General features: G+C 41.6%; 1 protein-coding gene across 5 annotated transcripts in view; it reads right to left on the bottom strand.

Moving 5' to 3' along the window:
• Nucleotides 1-1,492: 1,492 nt before the first annotated feature.
• The window catches only part of NCOR1 (nuclear receptor corepressor 1), a 53,140-nt gene continuing 27,236 nt past the window's right edge, over nt 1,493-27,396 (bottom strand). For 3 of the 5 annotated variants that reach the window (XM_041482876.1, XM_041482875.1, XM_041482877.1), the window contains exons 15-47: nt 23,933-24,063; nt 23,227-23,444; nt 21,539-21,601; nt 21,057-21,196; nt 20,215-20,341; nt 18,991-19,546; nt 18,185-18,314; nt 17,711-17,906; nt 16,995-17,165; nt 16,662-16,822; nt 16,158-16,278; nt 15,952-16,053; nt 15,371-15,468; nt 14,418-14,586; nt 13,844-13,984; nt 12,483-12,566; nt 11,728-11,984; nt 11,262-11,622; nt 10,535-10,759; nt 9,547-9,756; nt 8,743-8,892; nt 8,039-8,212; nt 7,397-7,562; nt 6,659-7,155; nt 6,094-6,222; nt 5,825-5,985; nt 5,483-5,706; nt 4,911-5,048; nt 3,704-3,846; nt 3,105-3,158; nt 2,630-2,851; nt 2,170-2,352; nt 1,493-1,990 (exon numbers count right to left, since the gene is read on the bottom strand). In XM_041482876.1, coding sequence (XP_041338810.1) covers nt 1,803-1,990; nt 2,170-2,352; nt 2,630-2,851; nt 3,105-3,158; nt 3,704-3,846; nt 4,911-5,048; nt 5,483-5,706; nt 5,825-5,985; nt 6,094-6,222; nt 6,659-7,155; nt 7,397-7,562; nt 8,039-8,212; nt 8,743-8,892; nt 9,547-9,756; nt 10,535-10,759; nt 11,262-11,622; nt 11,728-11,984; nt 12,483-12,566; nt 13,844-13,984; nt 14,418-14,586; nt 15,371-15,468; nt 15,952-16,053; nt 16,158-16,278; nt 16,662-16,822; nt 16,995-17,165; nt 17,711-17,906; nt 18,185-18,314; nt 18,991-19,546; nt 20,215-20,341; nt 21,057-21,196; nt 21,539-21,601; nt 23,227-23,444; nt 23,933-24,063 — 6,090 coding nt within the window. In that variant the 3' untranslated portion in view covers nt 1,493-1,802. Of the gene's footprint in view, nt 1,991-2,169; nt 2,353-2,629; nt 2,852-3,104; nt 3,159-3,703; nt 3,847-4,910; nt 5,049-5,482; nt 5,707-5,824; nt 5,986-6,093; nt 6,223-6,658; nt 7,156-7,396; nt 7,563-8,038; nt 8,213-8,742; nt 8,893-9,546; nt 9,757-10,534; nt 10,760-11,261; nt 11,623-11,727; nt 11,985-12,482; nt 12,567-13,843; nt 13,985-14,417; nt 14,587-15,370; nt 15,469-15,951; nt 16,054-16,157; nt 16,279-16,661; nt 16,823-16,994; nt 17,166-17,710; nt 17,907-18,184; nt 18,315-18,990; nt 19,547-20,214; nt 20,342-21,056; nt 21,197-21,538; nt 21,602-23,226; nt 23,445-23,932; nt 24,064-25,247; nt 26,130-27,396 lie in introns of those variants that run through there. The other 2 variants (XM_041482880.1, XM_041482879.1) reach the window with 2 other exon arrangements.

Below are 27,396 nucleotides of genomic sequence, written 5' to 3'. Positions count from 1 at the left end.
TGTCAAGTTTCCAAATGAGTTCCTTTGGAATTTTGTTTCCCACACTTGGGGCAAAAAGGCTTTCCTTAAAGGACTGAAAATAAATTTGCTATTGATAAATAGTTCTGTGCTTCTTCCTGTTTGTAAGTGGACCATGACAGTCCACGGGCTGCAGAGCTCACACGACTCAAGGTTACACACTGCATTACACCTTCCATACAACGCATCACAAATACAGCGGCAAAATCCAAAATATTTCACTGGAAAATAACTCCAAGGCAAAGACCCTGTTGATCAATGAGATGCAAAAGCAGTTTGGAATCTGACAGACCACGCCACCCCCAGCTCAGTGCTATCTGTGAATCAGTCCTTCTACCCCGGAAGATTTGAATTCTCTTCCTGAGGTCAGTGCAGCATAAAATGAAGATGCTTTTGGAGAGGGATGTCAGGACACCCTGTGACACCACTGCCCAGATGGATGTGTACATGAGCTACAAGCATACCATAGCAAGCATTGATAGATGAACGATTAAGGAGACTCTCCTAGTACCATATACAATTTAAAAATAAAAATCACCCTAACAAGTATTGCACACTTCAGGAGTTAAGCCAAGCATTTGTAAGGACTTCCACCAAAAGCTTGCTTAGAGGGACAGGGACTGGGACGCAGACTTCAAAATAATTATTACATAAAGATTTTAAAATCAGATTGGAGGAAGGAAAAAAATCACAGTACCTATTTCAAACTGGTTCTAACAGAAGCCAAGTAGTTGACTCGTGTGTTGCTCAATTATTCTATAAAAGCACTTTGTTTTATTTAAACTTGGGATGTGGAGCTTTTTCTTCTTAAAGGATTTATCAACCCACCCAGAGCCTCTGTTCAGAAAAGCCATTTGCTGTGGTTAAATATGACAGTAAAATTTAGTAGCCTGTTTTGACTGCATACAATGCAGAAACAGAGAACACTAAGAATAGGCTTTTAGGGCACAGTTAAAATTCCCAGTGTGCATAACAGTGAGGTATGCCTCCAGAAGCTGTTCTTTTTTTGTTTCTTTAACCTTTTAAAAATGAACCATAACATACCCATGCAATAATATTTCTGCAGTGTTGCTAAATAAAACCAACTGCACCAATTTACAATGTGGCAGAATTTCAAATTCCAAAGAAATATATCATCTTATTCCAGCAAACTGGAGTTATGTTAATGTACAGAATTCACTAAGGGGTCAGTCTTAAAAATCAACATTTTCACAAGAGCTTGAACACCACTGAGAAAGTGTGTCTAGGGAAAAAAAATTATATAAAAGCACAATGCCTGCAGGAAGTGGCACGGCATTAAATGGGCAATGATGGTAGGGAGGTTGGGGTTCTGGTTAGGCTAGGCTGAGAGGGAGGCTAGGGTTATGAAGAGTATTCTACACTGGAGAAAATGCTTAAAAAAAATTACAAAATGACCCCCAAAGTTTAGGCAATGATTTGAACATAAGTACACCAGATACTATAGCAAGGGAAAAAACACTGCAAAAAGTACTCTCTATTTACAGAAGAATGATTTAAAAGACATTATGGTTTTCTTTACAAATAGATGTAGAGCAGGAATAGTCCACATTTTTAAAAACTCTTTACATATTTATCTTTAGTAAGTCAACCTTCTCCACCACAATCCTCCAACACACAGCCTGTGCAGAAGGCATTTCACGGACTCTCCAGCAATTCTTCATTGTGTGGCCCTTGCTCTCTTGGAAAGTCTCTGTGGGCACAAGTCAAAAATAGATTTCTTTTTTTGACCCGCAAATTAAAAAAAAAAAAAAAATCTGCATAGTTCAGTCATCACTGTCAGACAGAGTCTCATATTGTGCTGAAAGCAGTGGTGCAGGCTCTCTCTCCCAGATCCTGTTCTGTGGGTGAGTGGTTGCTTGGCTCATGGACGGGGGGGCACAGGCGATGGAGGTCGGGGGGGTGCTGCTCAGCATCCTCATGGTCAGAGGGTTGTATGGAAACTGGGTGGAACCTGCATCAAAAGGCAAAAACATGAGCTGTTCTGAGAGATCTGTGTTGGCCTGGCTTGTGACAATTAGCAGAAAATCCACTGCAGAAAACCCCCACATGCTGGGAACTTGTGGCCAATATCCAGAGTTACAGTGCAACATCTGAGACTGCAAACACCTTTGAAAGAAGCCTGTTCCTCACCTGTTGATGAAGGCCTGTCTTCCCAGGCCCACACTGGAGTCTGTCTGTGGTAGTCCCCTTCTGAATGTACAGATGAGACAGAAGAAGGTCTTTCAGTTCCCAAATATCCCTGCCCAGGAATTGGAGACTTTGACTTCCTACTGTTTGACTTGCCAATGAGCTTCTGCTTGCTGACTGCCCCACCTGGCAACAGAAGGGACAGATTTCACCAACCACATTTTAGTCTCTGTGTTTGTTTCTAGAAATTATCAGATAGCACTGAGAAGCTTTAGGTATCCAATACACCCTGTTCTCCTTTTCCTGTTCCATCAGTGTTGTTGGAAAAGCCAGGACGATAAATACAAACACCACCTCTGCCAATTACAGAGGAAAGACAGCGATTTTCAGTGATATCACATTATTCAAACCCTTGATTTATTTATTCTCTTTAAGGCCCTGGGATATTTGGGAGCTGCAATACCTGAATTTGGAGATGGATTGGCTTCTTCCCTCCGTGTCTCGTTACTCGCCGGTACCGCGGCGCCGGAGCTGCCCGGAGCCACCGCGAGAGGCTGGGACATGACAACCCCGTGCTCCTCACTCTTGTCATCAAAGTTTCCCATCAGTGCTTTCCTAATAATGTCTTCCAGACCCAGATTACTGGCAGGATCTGCAAAGGAGTGACTCCTAGAGCTGACTGCACCTGGGAGAGAAGAGAAAACACAAGGAAAGGTGGGAAGGGAGGCAAAAAGTGTATCTCGGAGAAATTACAAAGTGTGGGGAAGATTTGGTCATTTGCTTTTCCTTATGGTGCAGCAAATAAGTTTTCATATAGGATATTAGCTTTTAAATTTGCACCATTTTCCTCTTTTACTGGACTCCCCAAAGAGTATAAATTTATTAAAGACATTATATTTTTCTGAAACGTATGTTGTTGCTTTTATTGAAGAACTTACCTGAGGTAGTGACTGCTGGCAAATTGAATATTTCAGTCCCTGGCTGAGCAGTTGCTGCAATTAAAACACAACATTTCACTGAATTTTTTATTACTGATGATCACCAGTGATCAGCAGTAGCCCTACTGCACAAACAAAAGGCAAAAATATGTTTCTAGTGTCATATTCCACAATGTCAGTGTTCATTACTAGAATTATATTAAAATGCTGTTTAAACGACATAATCATAACGGCCAAGAAAACACAACTATTTAGTTTCAAGACACCTTTCCAAATAGGAAAATGTGTAGTATTGATACAAAGCAAATTACAGACAAAGTTAGTTAGAATAATGTCATGTTTTAACAACTCTCTCATTAATTATGTGGTTTTCACCTCTTAAATTAAGTGTTAAAATGATGTGACAGTCCTACATACAACAATATTTTAAAAAAATCTAACCTTCTAGTGCTATGGTCATAAATTATTATATGTATTTTATATTAATAGATTCATATTAATTTGTATTATTTGATCATATTTAAGTCAGGACATCTGCAGGTGGAAGCCACATGAAGCTTAAGCTGGAAAAATTGAGTGAAAAGGCAAGTCCTGCATACCCATGTCAGAGTCACCTCCACCAGATGAGTTCAGCTTTCGAAATATCTCCTGTTTCTTGGATTTTACCATGGGTGAAGTGTTCTCAAGTTTGGTGAAAAACGAAGGCAGGTAACTGATACTGCCTGGAGAGCGAGAGTCAGTCCTGCCAAGACCAACACGTGTCAAAGAGACAGAACTTGTAAGATGCACATTTAAATCTTCCCAAAAGCAGTCAGGCAGAAACTACCAACAGTCATATGAACACTGGGGGCTCAATAACAACTGAGTTTGCTTAAGCAGCAGCAGTCTGACAAATAAGCTTGAATTAAAAAACCAAACAATTCGTATGTAAATTAAAAAACAATCTAAAAATGAAGTAAAAAATAATCTAAATTTCCTAGCCCAAGATCCTTACATTCCTAAAAAGTGCAATATCCCCTGCCATGTTCATGGAAATCCCTTTGCATCTACCTAACATCCATAATGGACTGTGACAGCCCTGCAGCAACTGCAGAGTGGAAAACCCCAAGAAAATTGGAATCAGTTTTACCAGCATGAGGCTTAAATAACTACTTTGGGTGCTCTTCCTTCCTCAGCAGGGCAAATACAGGAGCACCCACTCCAGTGTGCATCTCCCACAGGTTTGCAGACACCAGCACTGCCAGGGGGCACGTGAAGGTGCTGTGCAGTTTTGTGGTGCAGATCTGACAGACTGGGACAGGGCTGCCCCATCCATGGACTCCCCACTTCACTCCTCCTGGAACCTCCTTAGCTTAGTGATATTTCAAGTGATTAACTGCTCCAGCACCATGAGTGCTGGAAGCCTGGGTTCCTCTCCTCTCCACCAGGAGAGTATCCAGGAATCCAACCAGGCAGGAGAAGACTGAATAACTTAATAAAAACTGTGACCTTTCTCAAAGCTCACTTCAGTTTTACAGAACTGGCAACCATGAGGAGTTTCACTCTAACATCCTCTCAGATGTGACACAGAACACTCTGCTTGCACCAAGAAACTTAAGACAAAGCACCAACATGTGACCTTTCCCTCAACCTTCCCAAAGCACCTTCCAAATAGCAAGTTTTGGATGTTAGTGCAGAAGGATTGACAGTGATTAACAACTTGCCTGTGGCACCAGAGGAATGTCAGTTGAACTGCTCTTTAATAAAGACACAGTTTGCAGCACAAAGATCCAGAAGTACGTTTTTAAAAGTCAGTTTTACACCTACCTCTGTTCAGTAGGCTCAGTTCTTTGGGAAAGCAAAAGAACATTTTCCTGTTTCTCATGTACAACCGGGACCTGAGGTGGCGAGATTGGCTCGTAGGGCTCTGAGGGGACATGACTCCTCTCTGGAGATTTTCCAGGCCTACAGCCACGATTCAGAGACAGATAATTACTCTCAATGCATGTACAGTGGTAGTTGACTCTAACTCTAAAATGTAATTTTACAGTTTCTACATAACTGCTTAGGTGTAGTTACATGTTACATGCTTTAGTAAGCTTGGTGATCTTAAAAAGATGACACTGCATTGTCCATAACAACTGTGGTAAGTTTTAAGTTATTACATATTTTCAGCCCGCTGAAGACTGGAAATTAAGAGAAGTAGCAAAGGGAAGACAGTTATAACTTATGTTATGGAGCCAAGCAATTGATGAAAGAGTAGGAGACACACGTTGCCTAAAAATAAGATCAAAAAGCGCCTTTACTTCCAATCTCCACCAAGAGTACTGCGCTACCTTACATCAATATCATATCTGGGCATCAACTAAACTTGCAGTTAGACTGAATCCCTGCATTACCTTCCCCTGGCCTTGTCAGAGAGGTTCTCAGGGGACACTCTGGCCCCTGGCCGCTGGTGGTGCACGGGCTGTGGCTGCGCCTCGGGGCTGTAGCGGTTCGAGGTCTTTGCCCGGCCAGAAACAGGTGTTGGAGCAGGGGTGGAATTCTGGAATGTAGTGGTGGGAGGCTGCAAAGAGGCCTGAGAAGCTGCTTGGTTTCTAGCAAAGTCTTGTGTGATAATTTGCTGGATGTCACCAAAAGAAATAGAAAAGAGATCTCGGTTAGACACTGGCCACAGTGTAGATATTCAGATACAATATTTTGTAATTCTCTCAAATAAAAGACATAATTATAAAACCTACACAGATGTGATCAGCAAGGGTGATGAGCCGATGGGTCCTGGGCACGTGTGCCATCCCCTCTGCCTGGGAAGAGGGAGGTGGAGGTTGCTGGGGTGAGGGGGGCTCCTGTTGTGTCCTGTAGCGGTGAATGGGGCCCTCGTACGGCCTGTTGGGGTCAGCTGCTTGAAACAGAAAAGGTCACTCTGTTATGCTTCAAGGTTTGAAACTTCTGTGCTTACAAATCTAAAAAAGGTGGCTGTGAGAATATTTCCACACGTAGATGAACTTACTCTCTGCCTGGCTTGGTTTGGGTGTCTCTTGTTGATAGGGCTGCAGCTTTTCTTGGGCAGGTACAGGTGAATTTGCAGGGCTGATCACCTCAATGGCATCTCCAGGAGCTTCATACCGGTGTGAGGACACTGCATATCAAGCAAAGGTTGTGGAATAAGATGTAAATATGACAGAAAATTTTTGTTGCCTATACTTAGCAACACCAGTGCTTCCAGTAAAATGGCACCAGCGAATGAGAGTCAAAACACTGTTGCCTTCTCACAACCATGATGATACAAAAACTTCCATGAAACAGTGTTCCAACATAAACCAAGTAATTTTCAGTTTCCTGGCTTCTGAAAAGGTTACTCTTATGATCCTGCATTCATGCTGTAACATGGAATCTGAATAAAGCAAACAACTCTGATTTTGCAAGAGTAACTATATGCAAAATCTCTATTTGTCTATCAAGTTTCTGCTTTGCAGAGCTGAGTATTTTATCATTAAACATCTGAATCATTTCACATCATTTCCCTAAAGGCTAAGACAGACAGCAAAGAAGTAGAGAGTTACTAAGATACGTACAACTACTGGAAGAATCTGAACTTTGAGAGCCCCTATCTCGAGCATCCTTGTCTGAAGCAATCTGGCGAGTGATGATCACATCTATGAAGTTAGCAGCAGTAATTGTGGTCTTTCCTCGAGTTCTCAGCTCTTCCTCGTACCTGGATTTAGGAGGAGGTCCTTTCTCTTTACCAGCCTCTGAATAGACTACTGATGAAGTCTGTCCCTGGGACTTGCCACCAGAGTAATTTGCAGATGTATAGGGGCACTGCACAGGCCTCTTTTCTACCTCCAGGGTCTTCTGCTCCATCTGCTGCTGGTCAGTCACCACAGCTGACCTGCGGCCCATGTTCTCTTCTATCCTGGTTCCTTCGTGCTTGTTCTCCTTTGCTTTGGCCACTTCCATCTGAGGAGCAGAGGCTGCAGCATCCACGAGTGCTGCCAGGGCATCAGCAGCAGTGTTGTAACGGGAAGCTGGCAAGCCTTGAGTGATAGAGGGAGCTCCAGGGGTGAGCTGCCTGTGGGCAAACATTGAATAGCCTCAATTACATCACATGGAAAGAACTAGAGCCATGAACACAATAAAGCAAAGCTTTTCTGACACTAATTTCTACCCAAAATGCACTGATGAAAATGCTCTGGTATATCCAATAATCTACTATATTTCATATAGTGAAATACCCTTAACCCTAAATGCACTTTTTAATAAGCTGAAATATTAGAACAGATATCTGTGCCACATTAACTTCTAAAACATACATGATACGTAGTTGAGCAGCAGGATCCAAAGGTGTGATTACACTTGTCCCATTGGTTCCTTGGAATATACTTGGCCTTTGCTGCAGAATGTTTTCCTGGCTTCTGACAGAGGGGGATGGGGACCGGACGTATCCGTGACTGCCGGGTCTGCCAGGCTGCTCTGCACCTGCAGGACAGAGTAGAGGGGAACAAACCAAAAGAAATGATTACTCTTACAACAGCATGGCACTGTGAATCAATGCTGTCACCTCCACATCCCTTCCCAGCTGTCTCCACCACTCTGCATACTCTTACAGCAATGCAGGACTATGTATCCATGCTGCCTCCTCCACATCCCTTCCAAGCTGTCTCCACCACTCTGGATGTGATGGTATGTATTAAAGACTTAAATCTGTTCACAATGCACTAAATGGCATGCAAGCTGTGCCAGTGACAATGAGGATTCACTCCTCTTTAGGTGCTACATTGCTTTGAGAGAAAGCTGCAGAAGTTGCAATACGACCAGAACCACTGGGCAACAGGAACCTCTCTGAAGTGCAGAGTAAAAGCAAACTGTAAATGGTATTTGCTAACAGTGCCTGCATAAAATGAGCAGTTACAGTGTACAAGACAAGTGATCCAAGTGTATCCATGTGCCCTCACCTGGTCGGAGATAAAGCTCAGCAGGGACTGAGGTGATTCTCTCCCTCTCTCGTTCTCGCTCTCTCTCCCGCTCTCGTTCACGTTCCCGCTCCCTTTCCCGTTCCTTCTCCCTTTCCCTTTCCCGTTCCCTTTCAGCATTTGCAGCTGCAGAAGCTGCCAGGTGTGTGGGGTGTCCTGAAAAGTCCACAAGGTAAAATGAAAGAGCAAAAAAATTTACTTAAGTGAAGCATGGCAATGTAAACACTTGCCTAAATATTTTGCCATACACTTGCAGCATTTCCGAAATACATTTTAATTCCACTCAAGACTATCCACTTATCTAGGAAGACAAAAGTTTAACATACAGTGACAGTGGAAGGCTCAAAAGCCTTTTACTAAAGTGGTGGCTATACAGTTAGAAACTACACAGCTCATAGACCCCAATTCTACCCTTCAACACATGTAAAGTAGGGTTAGTTAATTACAGTCAAATTACTACAAATAAAGACCTGACAGAATGAGGCAAATTCAGAATTTGACAGCGCTTCTACTGTAACTACACAGGATATCACAAAACCCCTTTGCTATCCAAGTGAGAGGTGCACGCAAAAAGCATCTCCTGAGAAAACATCAAAAGATGGCATTAATGAAAGCTGAATAAAGATGGTCAATTCTCTCAGCATTTCAGACAATTCAAGCCATCACCAAGCCATGAGAGCTCCTACCTGGTGACAGAGAAGCAGGGTTGTAAGGCCTGGGAGGGAAGGTAAGCTGGGTGCCAGGGATATATGTGATTCTTTCCATGGGTGGGGTGCTGGTTCCTCCAGGATGAGGCACTAATATAGTGGGGGCCATATTGTTCAGGTCAATGATTCCTGTCAGGAGATGACACATGTGAGAATGACCACTCCAGGACGTGGTCTACACAGTCAGCAATGAATGTTTGGTGGAGAAAATACAATAAGGCAAGTGTAGAGCTATATTCCAGCTGGTTATACTCTCTTAGATCTGGCAATCAGCAATTTAGGAACATACAAAGTCAGAATTTGCATTTGTAGCACTCCCTTTAATTGCCCTTTGGAAAAATGCACTTCACTTCTATTCAATAATCCCACCTTTTAGCAATTTTGGGTATTACCCAAAATATAAAATGATCAGCATTGTTATCACAAACACTACACTTCTGGCTGTTGCTTTTATATTCTTTTTGAAGAAATTATCATTTTGATATAATTCTCTTTTCTCAAGTTTGATGGTGAGCTAAATACAGTTCTAATAATCAATTTAAACAAGCAGAAAACAATCTGGCTCTTGAACACCAGTAACTCTCAGAGACTTCTTAAAAATATTGATTATAGAGGTGCTTTTCCTTTCCACAAAAGACCATTTGCAAATGAGCTGTCAGACATCCATGATCACTACAGGATGAACACATTTGTACACACAGCCTTGTACAAGTGCATCCAAACCACCGCTGGCACAGCCAAAACACAATTTTAAGAGGATTACAGAAAGAGAGGCAGGCCCACCTCGTGCTCCTGCATAGGGGAGTGCCAAAGTTTGCTCCCTGGGGGACAATCCCCTGGTGACATCGGGCCGGAGGTTCACTTGCATCTGCTGGGAGGTGATGTAGTCGTTGAGGATGGTCTGGCGCGTGTTCTCCATGGCGTACAGCTGGTACTGGCTGGGGTACCCCGGCGTGGGGGACAGCTGCCTTTGGAACAGGTAAGCAGCAGCAGCTGAGGGTGAGAGGAGGGAAAAGGAGGCATTTAGGAAGCAGGATGATTCTGGATTAAATAAAACTTTCAGGTGTTTGTAAAGCTTCAATGAGAGGTGCTATTGAGTCTCTCTAGTTGGTGCCAAATGAGCGAAAATAGCATTTTAATATTGGTGTTTTATTGAATTTCTGCACTGCATGCACACTGAAAGTGCTGAACAATCCAGACTGGAGAGATGACTTTAATAGAACTATAAATCCTGAAATTCTGAAAATGTAAAAGGCTGAAATACGTAAAGAACTTAGAAAATACCTCACAGAAGTAAACTGAGGGATAGGTTAAAAGGAAGTCACTGTATTTAATATCACCTGATAATTCTTCAGTGAAAATAATCAGTCGTGAACAAAGGACTTATATAGAATATAATGTCTATATATAATTATAAAGAATTACATTTTAATTCTCCAGCCTCTTCCACATTCTTCCTTGCAAAGCTTTCTTGAAAGCTTTTAATACATTCCATGAATACTTTTCTATAAATACTGTAAACTTTTTAACCAAACAGAAGCAAGTTGGCAGTTCTGAAGGGAAGGTACAACATTATACACTACTAATTTACTAAGTATCTTGGTTAGATATTAAATCACCACTAAACTGATATCAAACCACAGCAATAAATACTTATAACCTTATAACTGATATCTGGCCATTTGATAACTGCCTTATAAAGGTATCCTTTCTGTGCATGAAAGCTCATGGTATTTCTAAAACTAAAAAAAGCCAACACAAATGTATTTACCAGGATCCAGAGCCCTGTGAAATGGCATAGCAGGATCTAAATGGGGAGGGAGGTGACCCCTGTAGACTTCAGGAGTTGCTCCTCTGTGGTGAGGGTCAAAAGGACTGTGAGCCACCACAGGATCAACCCCTGGGACTGGAGATTTTGCTGGCACACTCTCCCTTTGTGTTGGAGTGAGTGTGTTCTTCCTTTCATGATTTGCTGACTTCCCAGAAGATACTCCAGCTAAAAGCAATGAAAAACCCAAGTTAATAAAATGCCTATTTCGCTGTGGAAAATTTAACTGTAAAAATACACTGGTTCCCAAGGAACATTTTCAATGACTGCAATACAACAAAGCACAGAGAATATTTTATATCATAAAACATTTCTGCTGAAAGAACTGTACTTTAAGATTGTTTACACTTCACCAGAACATCTTCCTCATCTAGACATTTTAAAATTAAGAATAGCTTCTGCCCTTAAAACATTATCCTTGGAGGTACCACTCTCAATTGATTCATCATCAAATGCAAATTGAGACTGAATTGCATTCCCACTTCCCTCTTCTATTACGGCAGATTTTAATTTTCTTATAAACAGCTTATAACAGCTTACAGCCTTCTAAAATTCATCTAGCCAACTTCCAAATTGAGACAAGCCACTAGAATAAAATAAAGAAGAAAGGAGTACATAAAAAATTCAAATAATAAAACCATTTGTCTTGCTGTGGACAGGAATGACTTACCCTCACTAACTCTATTCATCATAGGTGAACTCCTGGACATTGGACTCTGATAGTTCACAGGTGTCCTCCGAGCATTTGTATCATCATAAATCCCAGGGCTCAGCTGTGATTTGGGAGTTTCATGAAGGGTTGACCTGAGAACAGAGGGACCAGAGCTGACTACGGACGTGTGACGGGACCGCACGGCATCCCCGGTCTTCACATCTTCGTATTTTCCTCGCTCCACCACCTTCACGTTTTCTGGCACCATTTCCAGCTGAGGCATTCCCCGGGGCAGCTTGCTTGGTCCAGTGATTAAAGATTTTACATTGTGTTTGATGGCAGACTGGCCAGAGTTGCTTTCATATTTTATGGGTGTGCCCTGAAGAGGAGGAAAAGTTCAGGTTAAGGTCATGTTGTGGGAAAAACTCGCACAGCCTGAGCTGATTGACTCCTGTGTGAGCGTAACAGTGCCTTCTGTATTTACCTGAGATATGGAGCCTTCTATGATTGGCCTGGTTGTCTGCACCATTTCAGGAGTCTTGCGGCTCTCTTGGCTTAAGAGGTCCTGCCTTGGGATCTCATGGATGGAGCGACCCATCTCCTTTATGGTGGTGACCCCATCGTAGGGCTTGCCCTTGGTGATGGCTCCTTCAAACGTCCTGATGGGAGGAGACTCTCTCTTGATCTGCTTGGGGTACTTCAAACCTTCTTCAAAACTTTCAGCTGTTGCTCTTGGTGTGCCTTTTATAGAAGGAAAGGGTCACATGACTGGTATTAATAGCTGCTAAGTCTCTTTTATCATAAGCAGAGTAACTAATTACATATAACAGTGAAACTTTGGTTTGTTGTAGTCTGTGGTAAGATACTCAAAGTCTAAAAAAATAATCACAAAAATAATATTGAACAATATATTACAGAAAACCTCCTGTGTTATTTCAGGTGCTGAAACAAAAGAAATAAATGCATCTACAGAATTGTTTGTGTTAATTTTTTAAAAGTGCTGATTACCAAGTATTCATATTAAAAAGTCTATTTTCCAATAAGAAATAAAATCTGTGTTTACAGACTAGCTTTGAACACAGCATATCAAAAAGCTGCTGATTTATGCTCTGAAAACTTTTCATAAAATAAGCTCCACCTTTAACACAGCTCTCACAGTTAATAAGAGCTTTAAGGTTCAGAAATCCAGATTTTTGAGGATTAATTAATGCTCCCCTTTCTAAGCCTGCAATAGCTCACCTTGCATGATAGAGCCAGACAAGACTGTTCTCTCCTTTAGTTCAGCGTGTGGGCTACCCCGAGGCAGCGCTCGGCAGATTAAACCTAAAATTAAAATGAAGGTAATTTAGAGAATGAAACAAGTGTTAAAAAAATCCAACCTCCAAACCAACAAACCCCCTCCTCCTTCTACATGAGAGATGGTATCTGCACCCTGGCAGTGCCCAGAGGGCCAAGCCTCAGTATGCCAGGCATTGCAGCAACATGTTATAAACACCTCCTGCCCTTAAAAAATAATCTTTCTGTTCAAGTATTTGTGCTATTGCATAGTTGCAAGTTTTAACATATTTAGAAAACAGGAGGTGTTTTTTATAATTAAGCTTAACCTTTGTTTCAAAAGCAGTCACTGCTTTTCTCACACTCCACTTTCCTTGCCTAGATAGAAAGGTGTTCATGGTGGGAAGTGGAACCAAGAAAAAAAACCCCGAAATATGCCTCAGCATCCTCCAAATTATCAAAGTTCATACTGAATCATTGGGGAAGAGATGATTTTACTGTGTCTACAGTAAGAATCTAAACAAAGTGCTCAAAACATTTAAAATTTTTCACAGTTTGAAGACAGAAAATGTGTCACTGATGAGACAAATCACAGAAGTACCAGAGCAGCTCCTCAGATGCCAAAAGAGCCCAAAGAGTCAAATGCATCAGCAATTTAGAGGCAACACTGAATTTCTGTGTGCAGTGTACAAACCTCACATTCCATCTGATGGACATGTCCACAAAATAGTCTCTAAGGGCTACCCAAAAATGGGACAAAATGCTTTTAATGAGCCAGGTTCCATAGTTGAGGCAGGAAACATTTTCTTGTGTTTGTATTTTTACAAAATAATCAGAAAAGTTATATAATGACCTGCCTTGGCCTCTGCAGGCATTGTTTGATTACAGTTTATTAAAACACCACAGCACTAGGGATGCCCTGAAGCAGGATCCTGCAGTTCAAAGAGGTTTCTTGAAGGAATGCAAAAGGTCAGGGCAGTGTGATACCAATATTTAACTAAAGGGTGTGGCAGAGGCTGTGCTGGTGTGACCCAGTGTTTGAGCTCCACAGGACCACTGGGATTGTGGAGAGCCAGGGACATCTGTCAGATGTGCTGAGAGCAGAAGTGCCACCTGCAGTAGCAGCAGTTGTGGTAAAACAGAAAAGAAAACTGGGAGCTACTCCAGTCCTGTTTCCAGCATGCTCTAACTGCAGTGTTATTGCATGGATTTGGTCATTAGTGTGATTTAAATCTAACTTCTCTTAGTCTGCACCCTAAGATAACACTAAATGCTCTTACATCAATGGATAAAAGATAAAACATCTTGCAAGCAGCTGGTTTTACCTTCCAATGGTGCAGACCCTGGAGACTCCCTCAGTGACATCCCCTGCTTTATATTTCCTTCCATTGTATCATAGGTTCTCTTTAAACCAATTTCATGAGCAGTTCTTGGACTCCTTGTTCCTTCACGGACATTTTTTATAGCTGGCAAAATGTACAAGAGTGTGGTCAGGAAATGTGGACAACAAAAAAGGACACATGAATATTACATTCATGAGACCACAAGTCATTAATATTTAAACAACTCAACTTCAATATAATATCATAATATTAAATATCAATCTTAAAAAGAGCCTTTATAGTTTGTCAAAAAGTTACTTGTTAAGTTACTCATTTATCAATATTTCAACTGAACTTTAAAGTTACATGAGGCATTTATTTTTATTTTAATACAGGTCATTTTAAACCTGGTTATTTACATTTTCATAATACAGTTCAATGACAGATAGGAAATAAATGGCAAAGGAATAGTTGAACTGTATTTTAAACATGCATCTGCTTGGAAGCAGAAACACTTCAGCCATGGGTTATCAAAGCAGAACCTGACTTTGATCAGGTAGAACACACAAATACTCACCATCATAAGACAGAATATGCCCACTTTTGCCTTCATAAATGACATGGCCCTTGGCTGAGGCCTCGTCCCTGCACTTCTCTGGGCTGCTGTCCTCGGTGGCCAGGCGGGTGATGGTTCCCTTGAGCAGCGCGTCGGCGGCGATGCCGGGCTGGGCCAGAGCTGGGGTACCCTGTGAGCAAACCCAGCACAGCAATCAATTCACAGGCTCTGAGTCATTAGAGAACAGGCAGGAGTGAAGGGGAAATACAACAAAACCAAAATAACTTTTAGGTCTATAAAACCAACTAATTTATCAATTTATGGCTTAAACTTCTGCCTCTATTATAGACATTTAAACTAAATATGAGTAAGATAATTTCTGCTACCTTGTTAAACAATATTACCAGTGTATTTTACAGCCTGGAACATTTAACCTATAAATACCATCTGGGGGGAGGATAACATATACCACATGGTGGCATTAGGTTTATTTCTGTCCAAAGCAATGAAACCTCTCCTTCTCATCTCAAAGAAGAATTAAGGCAATTGTTCTCTGTACAAAGGGATGCAAAACCAACCAAAACAGCAGCATTTAAAACGATAAGACAAAGGGCCTGAATTTCCCTTCTTGGATTTAAATAGAATCTGCACAAGACTGGTTACACTTGGTTTGAATATTTAAAGTCAGGTGTGATGCAATTTTCAGGAAAGTTGCCCTCAGTTAGGCTTACCAAAGGCTCTGATATTACTTAAAGGTTTGAAAACTCATATATATGAAGATGAAATCATGGTAATGCTGACTGCAGCAATAGTGGGGTTTGAACATCTGATTGGATTGAAAGTTCTTTTCCCAAGGCAGTTCCTACCCTGTGATAATAATTTACTTTTTCAGACATGCAAATACATTCACAATGATAGTCTGAAGATTAAGATCTTTTTTGCTACAGCCTTCCCAGCAGTAAAAGTTAAAATACCTGAGTTATGGAGCCTCTCAAAGAAGGAATGGTCTCAACTGAAACTTTATTGGTTGGAGTTCCTCGTGTTATACTCCCCTCCTGTATCGTTGTGGTACCTGATTTAAAATAAAGACATCCTGATAAATAAGATAATAAAAAAATCCACTCCATTTGAAATAATTAAAAATTCTATTAAGAACTGTTAGTTTACATTAAAATACAGGGGAAATTTCAATTTAACAGCTGGCATATGAGGCAGTTAGGCTGTTTCCTCTTTTAACATAGCCTTTTACAGACTATAAGTATTTTACAGCATTAACTCACAGCAGTTAATTTATTTTCTTTTGATGGATTTGCTGTAGTGGGCAACTTTATTTTGAAATTGGCATGGCTCCTAACAAATATTTTTAAGTGAGCCATGCAGACAAGAGGAGCCAGCTACAAATACACATGCCTTGGAAAACAGGGAACAAATTAACCCTGTAATCTTATGATACTTATATAATCATAGAATACTTTAAAATAACACTTGAGCAGTTAATTCTCTTGGTTTTGTCAGGCTCTGACAAGAGTTTTTTAATCTGCGTGACTTTCTTTACCTCGCACCACACTTTCATGTTGTGCCCTGACCAGGAGTCCCTCAGGTTGGGAATTCTGGCTTCTGGGTGAGAATTCTTCTTGTTTGATATAGGGCAGAGAAGCTATTGAGGAGAAGAAAGAGAGAAAGGTTGAGGTTTTTTAATATCCTTTAATTATGGATCATTAAATAGCCTGTATATAAACATGTCAGCTTTTCTTTGCTTACCAGATTTGGCTGACTCTTGCTGCCTTGGCAGCCCAAGGGATATAGAACCCACTGATGGCTTTGCAGTTTCTTGGGCATAGGAAGCTTGACTGTGGGATGTTAAATATGTGCCAGGTGTTCCCTGAAACAACAAACAGATGTTAATTCTTGTTTCTGGAATGAGGACTCATGTCTCTTTTAAAGGAGAATGATAAAACTACTATGATCCCATCTGGAAAGGCTACAGTGCCCCACTGCCATGTCCCAAAGCTCAGAGCAGCAGGAGTGGAGTGTCACTGGTAGTTTGGAGATGCAGATCACCTAAACTGGATATCCATGCCCTTAAATGAGAGTAAATGTTCCATTTCTAAAGCTCCTGTAATTCCTGTAATTTTAGAATTATATGTACAGATAGGCCTTAAGGGTTAATGCTGTGACTCCATAACTGAGTACAAAAAGTTAAAGATTGGAGAAAGGGGAAAAAAAATTGATGTACGACAGATTTTCAAACAATAATTCTCTTACTTGTGAGATCGAGCCTCCCATGATGAAGGAAGGTTTTTCTGATGGCACACTGGTTTTGGAGGATGGAATGAGAGGTGGTGGTGGCCTGGTGGGTCTGGTTGTGGGCAGGCGAACTCCTTCAGGAATATTGGTTATCACCTGGTGAGGGGCTGGCTGGAGAACTTGAGGGGGAAAATCGTACATTAAACATTGCAGTGTGAACAGAAATAGCACAGTACAGCCTCACTGGGCTAGAAAAACACTGAGCAGCTATCCACACACACACAGAAAATTATCTTTCTTCTATTAACTCACAAAGTGTTCAGAGAATAATTTAATCCTCCAACTCTTTACCTGGAGGGACACTGTAGCGAGCTGCATTCATCTCAGGCTGGGGAGAGGCTTTATTGACTTCTCTTGGAGATAACCTGTAGGGCGATGCTGACCTTGTGGCTGGATTTTGCACTTGTGCTTCCTGTTCTATTCTCTTGACCTCAGCATAAGGCATATAGGCCACTGGTTTTCCTGGGAGGGTTGAAGTTATCAGAAAGAGAAGAACCCTGGGTTAGAAATCGGAGTCAAAAGGTCCAATTCACAGCACAGTTTTAACAAAGGGACTACCCCGTGTCAGACACACCCATCAGGTACAAACAGTGCAATTAAAAAGAAGTATTCCACCAAACTTTTGTGCCTTATTTCAGTCTCAGTATCCATGTATGAGCACAGTTAAGATGAATGTTTTACTGCATGGAGTACACACTCCCACCTTCACCTTAAGCTTCTGGAAAGGCCTCCCCTAGAACAGAATAATCTGCTTTTTTCACCCACATAGTTCATCTTTCTCTGTAGGAACAGCTCATTTTTGTGTTTGACCCAAGTGGAACCAGTTTTCTGCCTTTATATAAAGGGGTTACAAGGCAGCTCTTCAAGAGTAAGTGCAGCAGAGCAGGCAGGTCCCTTCCAGCAAGGAGCAGCTCATTATCAGTTCCTTATCACACTAAACTGTCACCCTCCAATCAGGCAGCACAAAGCTGTGTTGGTTATCCCAACAGAGCTGAGGGAACACCAACCTTCCCACTCCACACTGGGGCTCTTGGAGGTGCCACAGGGGCTCACAGCACTCCGATATTCCATGTCCAGCTGCTCCTGGCGCTGCCGCTGCTCCTCCAGCAGGGCTGACTCGTGCATGGCCTTGATGTGCCGCTGGTAGAGAGCGTAACCACTCACTGGGGTGCCCACGGGGACAGAGCAGGGGCTGCAGGAAACCTGGGGACAGCAAAGGGACAATGCCAGGGACAGCCTCACAGGCACTTCCTGGAGGAGCTGTGGAGCTCAACTACCCCCTGCAGTCTGGGTGTTTCAAAAGGTCCACAGCTGGTTTTAAGCTATTGGGTTTATACTTGGTTGTGCTTAAACTATTTCCCCCCTGAAAAATACAATAATAAAGCAAATTGTATTTTTCTTCATTTGTTTAACAATTTTTTTCCTGACTAGATATAGAAGCAACAAACACTCCTTCAAACAGCACTGGAAATTGCCCATACCATTGGTGGGATGACAGCAGCTCGGTGGTGAAGCTGTTGCAGGTCCATCTGCCCTTGCTTTATTGTGGATGATACCAGGATTGACCCAGTGGGATTTAACAGTGAGGGCTTTGACTCTCTGCTGAAGATACTGGAAAAAGAGGCAGAAGGGGAAAATATCACCAAAAGGAAAAAGTTTATACGTCTTAAAAAATCTACAGCCACAACTTTTAAATTCAAAAAACCAACACAATTATCAAACTGGACAAAGAGCTGAAAAGTCAGAACCATGTGTTTTGTTCCACAGCACATATGCTGCTATATTTTCCTACTACACAGAAATACCAAAATATGAGCTCAGAATCTCCCACATCAGAAATTTATGTATGCAATACTTACATCAATGTAACCTTCTTTGTAGAGAGTGCTTTGGAAAAAAACAAAGGATAGGAAGGACTACATGTATTTAGTCCACAGAAAATAAACAGTAGTCTACAACAAAATTATTTCACATGGAGGGCTAAGACATTTGTGGAAAGATGATGTTTGAAAAGGCAAGGGAGTGCACAAACACCATCACCTGCACTCTTCCAAAGCCCACATACTCTCCATGACACTGGATACTTTTGACATTTAAACATCTATCCCTGGCACTGTGTGTATATTAAACCACTGAGAGGGAGGGGGCACTGGCTCCAGTGCCACGCTGGGGTGACACAGGAACTGCACCAACAGAACACTGAAAAGACTTCAGATACCCTCAGTGGTGTCAGCCATTCCCAAAAGAGAAACAGCTCCAGAGACTGTCCATTCAAAGCCCTACTCACCCCTGTCTGTCAGGTTCTCCATCAACTTCCTCATCAGCACTGCAGGTGGCACTGGAGTCATTATCTGAATGGGATTCTGGTCTGGCTGCAGTAACTTGCTGGGACAGGCTGTAGTCCATTTCCTCTGGTTCTGACTTTTCCTTGGGTTTCTCCATCTCTCTCTCTTTGGTATCACTCTCTATTTTCACTTGGATATTCTCTGGTAGCCTCATTTCAGTCTCTACAGGTTCTACTTTGGTATGAACTGGAAGAGTAATCACAGGCTTAGCTTCAGCTGAGTGGCTTCTACTGTCCACCTCCATAGGCTCCTCAGTCTCAGTGTTTATTTCTTCCTTGACCTGTGGCTCAGGGTTCTGAGTTTCAGCTGTTGTTACACTTTGGGCTGGTAAGGAGGGAGATGTGCTGGTTGCAGGTTTAATGGCAGATTCCTGCTCTGCTGGAGCCTCAGTGGTTACTTTTGGAGCAGCAGGCTCAGGTGGAGTTTCTTCAGTCGGTTTAGCAGGTTCTGCTGGAGTTGGAGATGGAGCACTTTCTGTATCAGAACTATTTTCAGCACCTGGGGAAAAAATGTTTTGCTGTGAAGTTTCAATCAATGAAATCTGAAAAACTGGGTGCAATAAGGATCCATCAATTTTAACCAACCCATCTGCAAAACAATGCATTTTGACTTATTATAGAAATGGGCAATTGGCTGAGTTACAGAAACACTGCAACTAAAAAATACCAACTACTCAAAACCCAACACTTAGTCATCTTCTCTCATTCATTGTTTATGAATTCTGTTGCCTTTTGCCTCACAAAAGACCAGCCAAGATTGACTGATGTTGAATGTCTATAAATAAGCAGTTGCAACCAACAAATATATATATATAAAACCACAACAACAACAAAAAAAAAAAGCCACTTGAATTTGCTTGTCTGAAGCTTTACTGAGACTACCAACTACCAAAGGTTACATTTATTTGATTCAATTTGTTTCAACACTCCAGATGACAGCATAATCAAAGCATCTCAAAATACTAAGCAGCAAACATCTTTAGGCTGCTAAATTCTAAAAATGCTGCATCCCCTTGAGTGAGTTCAAATTGCTGAAACTCAACTGAAAGAGCATTTGAACCACAACAACAACATCATGAAGTGGAACACAGCTTTCTGAGCATAAAATTAGCACAAAACATAGGCTCCTTTCTGTGCACACACCAGTTTCCTTCCCAGAAAAGTTACCTTCACTGTCTTCTGGGTTCTCTTCTTCATTAGATGCTTCAATGTCTTCATCCTCCTGAGCTGACACAGTGGAAGCCACGCTCTCACACTGGGACACATCTCGCTCCTCTCGGGGCCTTCGCGAAGACTGAGGAAGACACAGCATAGACAATGTACTGAAAATTCACAATTATTGCCTTTTACCACATTCCCATCTACCAATCTGAGGTTGAAATGAAGGACAGAGAATCTCTATTTAGCACAGTCGTTCACAAGGGGACACTCTTTCAACTGCAGCCAACTTTTGCTGCTCCTGACCAAAACCAAGTTTGGGAACAAACCATGGTCTCATGGAATATTTGGGGGACAACAACAATTGCAGCAAACAGACACTGATGTTCTCCACCTCAGTGAGAGAAGACCAGGGCAGCACTGCAGCTTAGAGGATTCTAACACGCAGCATTCTACTTTCAATGCCCCCAAACTTTCAGTTCCTGGACTTCTACCACCTCTCCTGCTCTGGTAAGGTCAGTGCTAGCTGTGCGTGTTTCAAGGAGCTGTTGTACATCTACAGCTGCTCATGCACTGGTGAGGAACGTGGCTTTCAGAGCACTGAAGAACTCTTCAGGCTCAAGTGTTTTACCTAGCACAAAACCTTCTCTTGCATTTTAAAGCAAGAAGTGGTTACTGTCACAGGTCAGTGAGCACCAGACACCCTTTCTAGGAGATTTATGTCACAACACAGAAACAAGTAGAAAAGGGAATCAGTGGAGATTGCAAAACAGCCTTAGTGAAGTGTGATGCATAACTTCAGAAAGATCCAAGTTTTCTCCTGAAAAATATTCAATGTCCACAGCACTCACCTTCTGTTTGTGCTGTTGGAGGAGACTGTCCAGGTTGTGTCTCCTTTTGTAGTTGAAGTAGAAATTCTTACACTGAGCTTCACTTTTCGTCCCAACCATTTTGGCAATTGCTGCCCAGTTTCGCCCGTGTTCCACTAGACCTGGTCAGACATAAAGGAACCAATATTTACTGTGATCAATAACTCAGCTATCCAAACCTCAATAAATGGAACAACAATGCCTATGGGCAAGACAGAGAAAAACTGCTGTTCAAAGAGTTCTAAGTAATCCACAGGAAAAGAGTCAACATAAGTCTCAAAAGATTATTTTATCTGTTAAAGCTGCTTGCTTTTCCTTTTTTTACAAAAAAAACCAACAGCAATTTTCAAAATCAGCATAGTGTTGGCAAAAGTCACAGAAAATATATACAGTGATTCAGTAAATCTTTGAAATTTTGTAAATGCAAGCATCCAGAAGGAAGTTAAAGAATTTACAAGGTTTACCTTTCTTAGCAACTTCCATTTCTTCTTCTGTCCAGCGGGATGTCTCCACAGGCTCTGTAGAAGCTGAAAGAGAAACAAAGACACTGAGCAGAGAAAAGACCAGGATTCATTATCATGGCACCAATTATGCATCCCATAGTCAAGAAATCTATTTACATTATGGCTTGCTCAAGCCACTGGGGAAAGCTCTCTTGTCAGAGGGAAGCAGTCAATCTCCATTAAACCAAGTCAGAGATACAGAAGGAACCACCAAAAACTCAGCAGAGAAGACTGTTCAAAACTATTCTGCCTACAAAACTGGGATTAGCTGTCTGTCAAGGAAGATTTGTAAGAAATTTAGATGCATTTATCACTAAAATTTTATTTTAAATGCCAGTAATTACCATCAGCTACTAAAAGCAGCAATCCAACATCCTCTAGGCTAGTTCAGTGCTGTCTCACTGCTGGAATGGTTATTTATTGGTTAGTGGGTGTCAAGAAATCTACTGTTCCTGTATTAACTGAGTCTCCAACTGGATAAATGGACAAAAAGCAAAGAAAACAAAAAAAACCCAGTAAGTAAAAGTAAGCTGGAAATTAAGTATATGATTGTGCAAAGTGCTTTTCATTCTCTCCTCTGGATTTTGTATCATCCTGTTTAAATTTCTGAACAGCACTGAGCTGCACCAGCCTCCATTTCCCTGCCATAAAATCTGCCATTACACACAGCACATAACAAAGACCCCGCAACAGCTTCCATTAACAAACCACAAAAGTATCTGATCCACTGAAAAACTATTTTGGGTTTTTCAGAAAACCCTGCAAAAATGGTTTAAAAATAAAGCAAAACAAAAGTAAAACTCACTATTGCTTCAGACTTATAAAAACGCACTGTATCAATGGAGCAAGAATGTTTCTCACAATCTCTGTTGTTTACAGTTATACAAGACCTGATGTGCTCACTTATTCTGTTCTTTATAGGCAGAATATCTGAGAACAGAAGAGTTGTTACAAGCTCTAGAATAGCAGCTGCCTGTAACTACCCAGCTGAAGCATGAGGAGCAACAAAATTTGCCACAGCAGAGCACTGCAAGAAAAAAACACAACCTGCCCTGCCATCCTGGATAATTATTTACCAGCCACAAGATATTCTGGTATTTCTGCATCAACACAAAGTAGGTCAGCCTTTTCCAAAATACACTCAGAGACTGCGTTGTCTTTTTTAACCATACCAGCCAAGAAAATAACATTTCATTTTAAAAAAGCCTATTTCCATCTAATGCAGAAACAACGACTTGCCAAGATCTATTTCAGCTTATGAAACTCCCTGAAGTACTCAAATATCAGGCCAATTATTTAACAGCATCCTCAGGGAGCTGCAGCCTGTAAGTGAATCTGTGTCACAGGCACCTGGATCTCTGCAGCCCCACCATGAACCTGCCCAGGGAGAAAAGGTGTTATCACACAAGGGCTGAGCTGCCTTTTCTCCCCTCACATCACTCTAACAGTCAGCTGATTGCACTATTCATGAAGTTACACTTGTGAAGTTTAGCAGTTCCACACAGTCACAAAATTATAAGCAGGGCTAAGAATAAAGCTGGAATATTAAACAGGAAAACAGAAGTGCACTGCATGCCTGGAAACAGCCCCGTGTCAGTGAGGAACCTACGACCAGCTGGGTCCCTGGGAGTGCTGTAAATGCTACTCACAAGGTTCTGGAGGGGGTGGCAGAGGTGGTGGTGGCTCTTCAGTGGCTGCAGCTGCAGCAGCATTTGCCTGTGCAGCTTCATTTGTCATTGATCTGGTGATTCTGCCCTTACGCCGACCTTGGCTGTTGGCAGTTTTTCGGCCCCGAGGAGCTGCCTGCTCCCTTTCCTCTGTTTCCTCTGGTGCAACTTCAGTTTTGTCCTTTTCTTTGGTATTGTCTCTGGGAATAGGTAAAATATAATTCAGTCATATTCAGAGAGCAATTGTGAGCAGACATTCCTGAATATCAATGGACAAAAAACCTCCAAACCCCACAAACAAAACTCCACGAACTCAAAAGATGCCTTTAGTGAAACAGAATTCACTTATTGCCCACAACTTCCAATTGCCAGACAGTAACACAGACACATGATTTTGCCAACTTTAAAGAAAACAAGAACACTCCATGTGTGATAGAACCTATGAGAAAAGCCCAAACCAACAAGATATGGAAATTATTACATGTGCAAAATAATAATCCCATTACTTTTTCCATTGATCTGATTAGCTCAGCAAGACAGAGAAATTTGTATGTCCAAAAAAATTGTTTCATACACAAAAGAAATAGTTTCTAGTCCAGATTTCACTGGCCTGCTAATGCAAATCCCGATCTTTGCCAAAACCTGCAATCTAGGGTGAATTCATGCATTTCAGCACATACACACTTACTTAGATTCCTCCTTCTCATCCTTCTCCTCCTCATCTTTCTTTTCCTCCTCTTTTTTTTCTGATTTGTCTGATTTTTCCTCTTCTACCTTTTCTTCTACCTTTTCTTCTTGAGAGGGACGAGCAATCTGTTGCTGAAATGAAATAGGATTTAGATGATAACTTGATCACACAAAGGTGCAGCATCTTGTCCACAGAGCAGCACAAAAACTGATGCTGCCTTACTTCCCACTTGATAATATTTTAAGTTGTAGGCACTGCACAGTGGTTAGCATAAGAACAAAATAACTCTACTTTATATCATTTAAATTCCATGGAAGTACAGGAGGTTTCTGCAGCATGAGCATGGAGGTGATTGTGTACAATCACACACTGGCTGCTGTGTGTCCCACTAAAGATGAACAGCTATATTTTAAAAGTGCTTAGGGAGGTTGGATCATGTAGTGAGGGTGTTGCTCCTCTCAAATTTTATTTTTAACTTTGTGCATTTTATAGTGAAACATGATCTTACAACTGGGGAGCAGAAGGTCTTGTAGCATTAAAGTTATCAGCAACTCCAAGTGGCTTTCTCAAAACTGCCACTAGTGTTTAAGAAATAATAATTGTTAAAAAAATTGGGTTGGGAATTTTAGACTTACATTTCCAGTGAGTTTACAGAAAGAATTATTAAAAGAACCAACAAAAACTCTTTTCTCTACTGACATGACAGTTTTACAAGAACTGTGCTTGTCTCAAACAGATACCCAGAGTACATTTGGCAATTCATGGAACACAAGGACAGAGAATGACAAGACAAGGACAGAGAATTACAAGATTGCTGTTCTAGCACTTCACGAACTTGGGTTTTACAATCTACTGGAAAATTCCTCAAACTAGGCTTTTCTTTTTCACAGAGGAAGCAACCTCCCTATGAGTGCAGCAGCAGGTGTCACTGTTTCACTAACTAAACTGTGGCTGGAAATAGTCACAAACTGACTTGGTTTTGACATTTTAACAATGTGAACTGGAGCAGAAACCCTAAATACTAGCCACTTGCTGCAAATTATTAGCAATTAAGGCACTGGTTATTGATTATGCAAGTGCTTCCTTCAAGCAAGATGTCAGAGACATGCTAAGATAAATTATTTCCACCTTGCTAGATAGATTGACCTGAAAACAGGGAGGTAAAACTGCATTAAAAAAAAATTAAGGAAAATTATTTTACATCTAATCTATTCAGAAAACAGCTGTTGAAAATCCTGTTCTTACCAGGCCAACTTAACATCACTTGGTTTTTGTTACTTTATTCAAGCTGCATAATCAATGCATAAACACAAACCTTAAAGGAGTCGAAGCCTCGGTCAGCGACGTTCCTGCACATTCATCTGCTGATTGCAACTTTTACTGTCCACACAAGGGGATGGGCTGGAGCTCAGGGCACGGCTCAGAAGGGCAAAACCCACCCCAGCAGCAACATCACAGAGCTCCTTAGCACAGGCTGCCTGACCCAGCAACGTGTTTATTCCAGGAAATTGTGTCATTCTGCCACTTAAGCTGCCTGCAGCAGTGCTGCCCCTCTCACACAGCACCTTCTAATCTCCCCGGAGTCACCAGAGGTGATCCCCGTCACACACAGGCGGTGAATTTCTGTCTGCTCACATCACTGGCCTCCCACCTGCTGCCAGCCACACACACTGCAGGGACACAGCCAGCACTGAGCGCTGCTTGGCCACCACATTCATTTGAAACTTCACTTAAAGAAACCTTCCTTCAGTGAGTTAAGAAATTCTCATCATTCTCTAATCATAGAATCATAGGATGGTTTGGGTTTGAAGGGACCTTCAAGATCATCCAATTCCAAACCCCCTGCCATGGCCAGGGATATCTCCCACCAGACCAGGTTGCTCTAAGCCCTGTCCTGAACACTTCCAGGGATAGGCAAGTTAAAGCACCATACAGCCATGGCTTTCTCTCAATTCTATGTTAAAAACTTGCTTTACATTTGACATGCTTTGGTTTAAGACACATTTGTTCAGTTGTCTCTGTGACACTCTGGAACAGTTCAGGCAGCATTTTATAAAAAGCCCTTTCTAGATCTATTTGAGGACAAACACACATGAGAATTTTATTAGCCTTGCACCTCTTCACATCCTTGATCCAGCACTCAGTTTCTCTGAAGTGGAAGCCCCCACGCTGAAACCTGAGCCAAGCTGTGCTCACTGCATTCTCTGAAGGACTTCAATGTCCTTACCATGATTAATATCTCCTCCACTGCAATATTCCACTTGCTTGCCTTCTAATTTACAAAAATATATGAACTATTAAGAGTTTAAGCTGAAGCACCTGTTATTGGCCTAAGCCCATCCAGGAGCACCTCATAAATCTTACATGACTTGTGTTTGCCAATCAGCAGGAAAGTTTCAAGTTGCTACTGAGAGATATGAAAAATATCAGCTTCAAACAAAGCTGGGGCACGGGAGGGGGAAGGGGTGAGCTGCTTTCTGCAACTGTAAGATAAAAGTTCTGGCAAGCCAGGCAGTTCAACCCTCTCAAGTTCTTTTTTACTAGCTGTTATAGATGTTGCTAATTAATCATTAATAAAATTATAAATAAAAATATGATTTTTTGCACCATGTAGTTCTTTACTATTAACATGCTAACTGCAATACTTCTGAATTTAAATTTCCAGAAGTGGTAAAATTTCCCTTTTAGAGTGCTCAGAGTATTTCCTTGAGTTGGCAAGTCCATCTCAACCCTCTCCAGAGCTAAAAACCTGGCACTTTCTTGCATCCTTCACAGAGCACACATTAAGCCTGGCCAGCAGTTGCCCAAAGTTTAGGGATCTGCTGCAGCACTTAAAGTGGATCTACAACCAGCAATTACAGAGTACAACTCTGCTACAATTCCAAGAGCAAGTAATCTGAGCTGAACAAACCTTCAGTGTTCCAACTGATGTATTCAGTTACTCACATATAAATCAGCACTCACAGGAGCAGTCACAAAGTCAGGCAGAGCACCTTGAGCTGAGTTCACCAAGCAAATCCATGCCCTTGTGTCTAAAGCTGGAATTAAAATCTTTCTGTTCTATATATATTATCCAAGGTAAGCAAGCATTTATGGATATAAAAGTCCATCCAAATTTTGAATTCGAACATTTCCAATATTCTGAAGTTTAACAATGTGGAAAAGACATTTAAATATACAGTAATGACTTTCTAAATATCTCAAAATCTCCAGTTCCACTGCACTACAGCTGAGCCAGTTCTGTCTCCTCACCCTCAGAACAGCACCCAGCAAAGGCACCCCTCAACATGTGACACTTCCATGACCACACCAACCTCATCTTATAATGGCACAAGGAGCTGAGCCACTTCAAATGGCAGCACTGCCCCTGCTAAGTGTCCACAGTGACTGTCCACATTTTATTTCCATCTTCTTTTCATTTGCCACACATCCAGACTAACTGCAATCATTCCCCAGTCACCACT

Source organism: Pyrgilauda ruficollis, unplaced genomic scaffold, assembly GCF_017590135.1.
Source record: "Pyrgilauda ruficollis isolate IOZ18807 unplaced genomic scaffold, ASM1759013v1 scaffold59, whole genome shotgun sequence".
In the NCBI taxonomy this organism is placed as follows: domain Eukaryota; kingdom Metazoa; phylum Chordata; class Aves; order Passeriformes; family Passeridae; genus Pyrgilauda; species Pyrgilauda ruficollis.
Note: the sequence above shows the minus strand (reverse complement) of the source record. Positions and strands in the feature narration are given on the sequence as shown.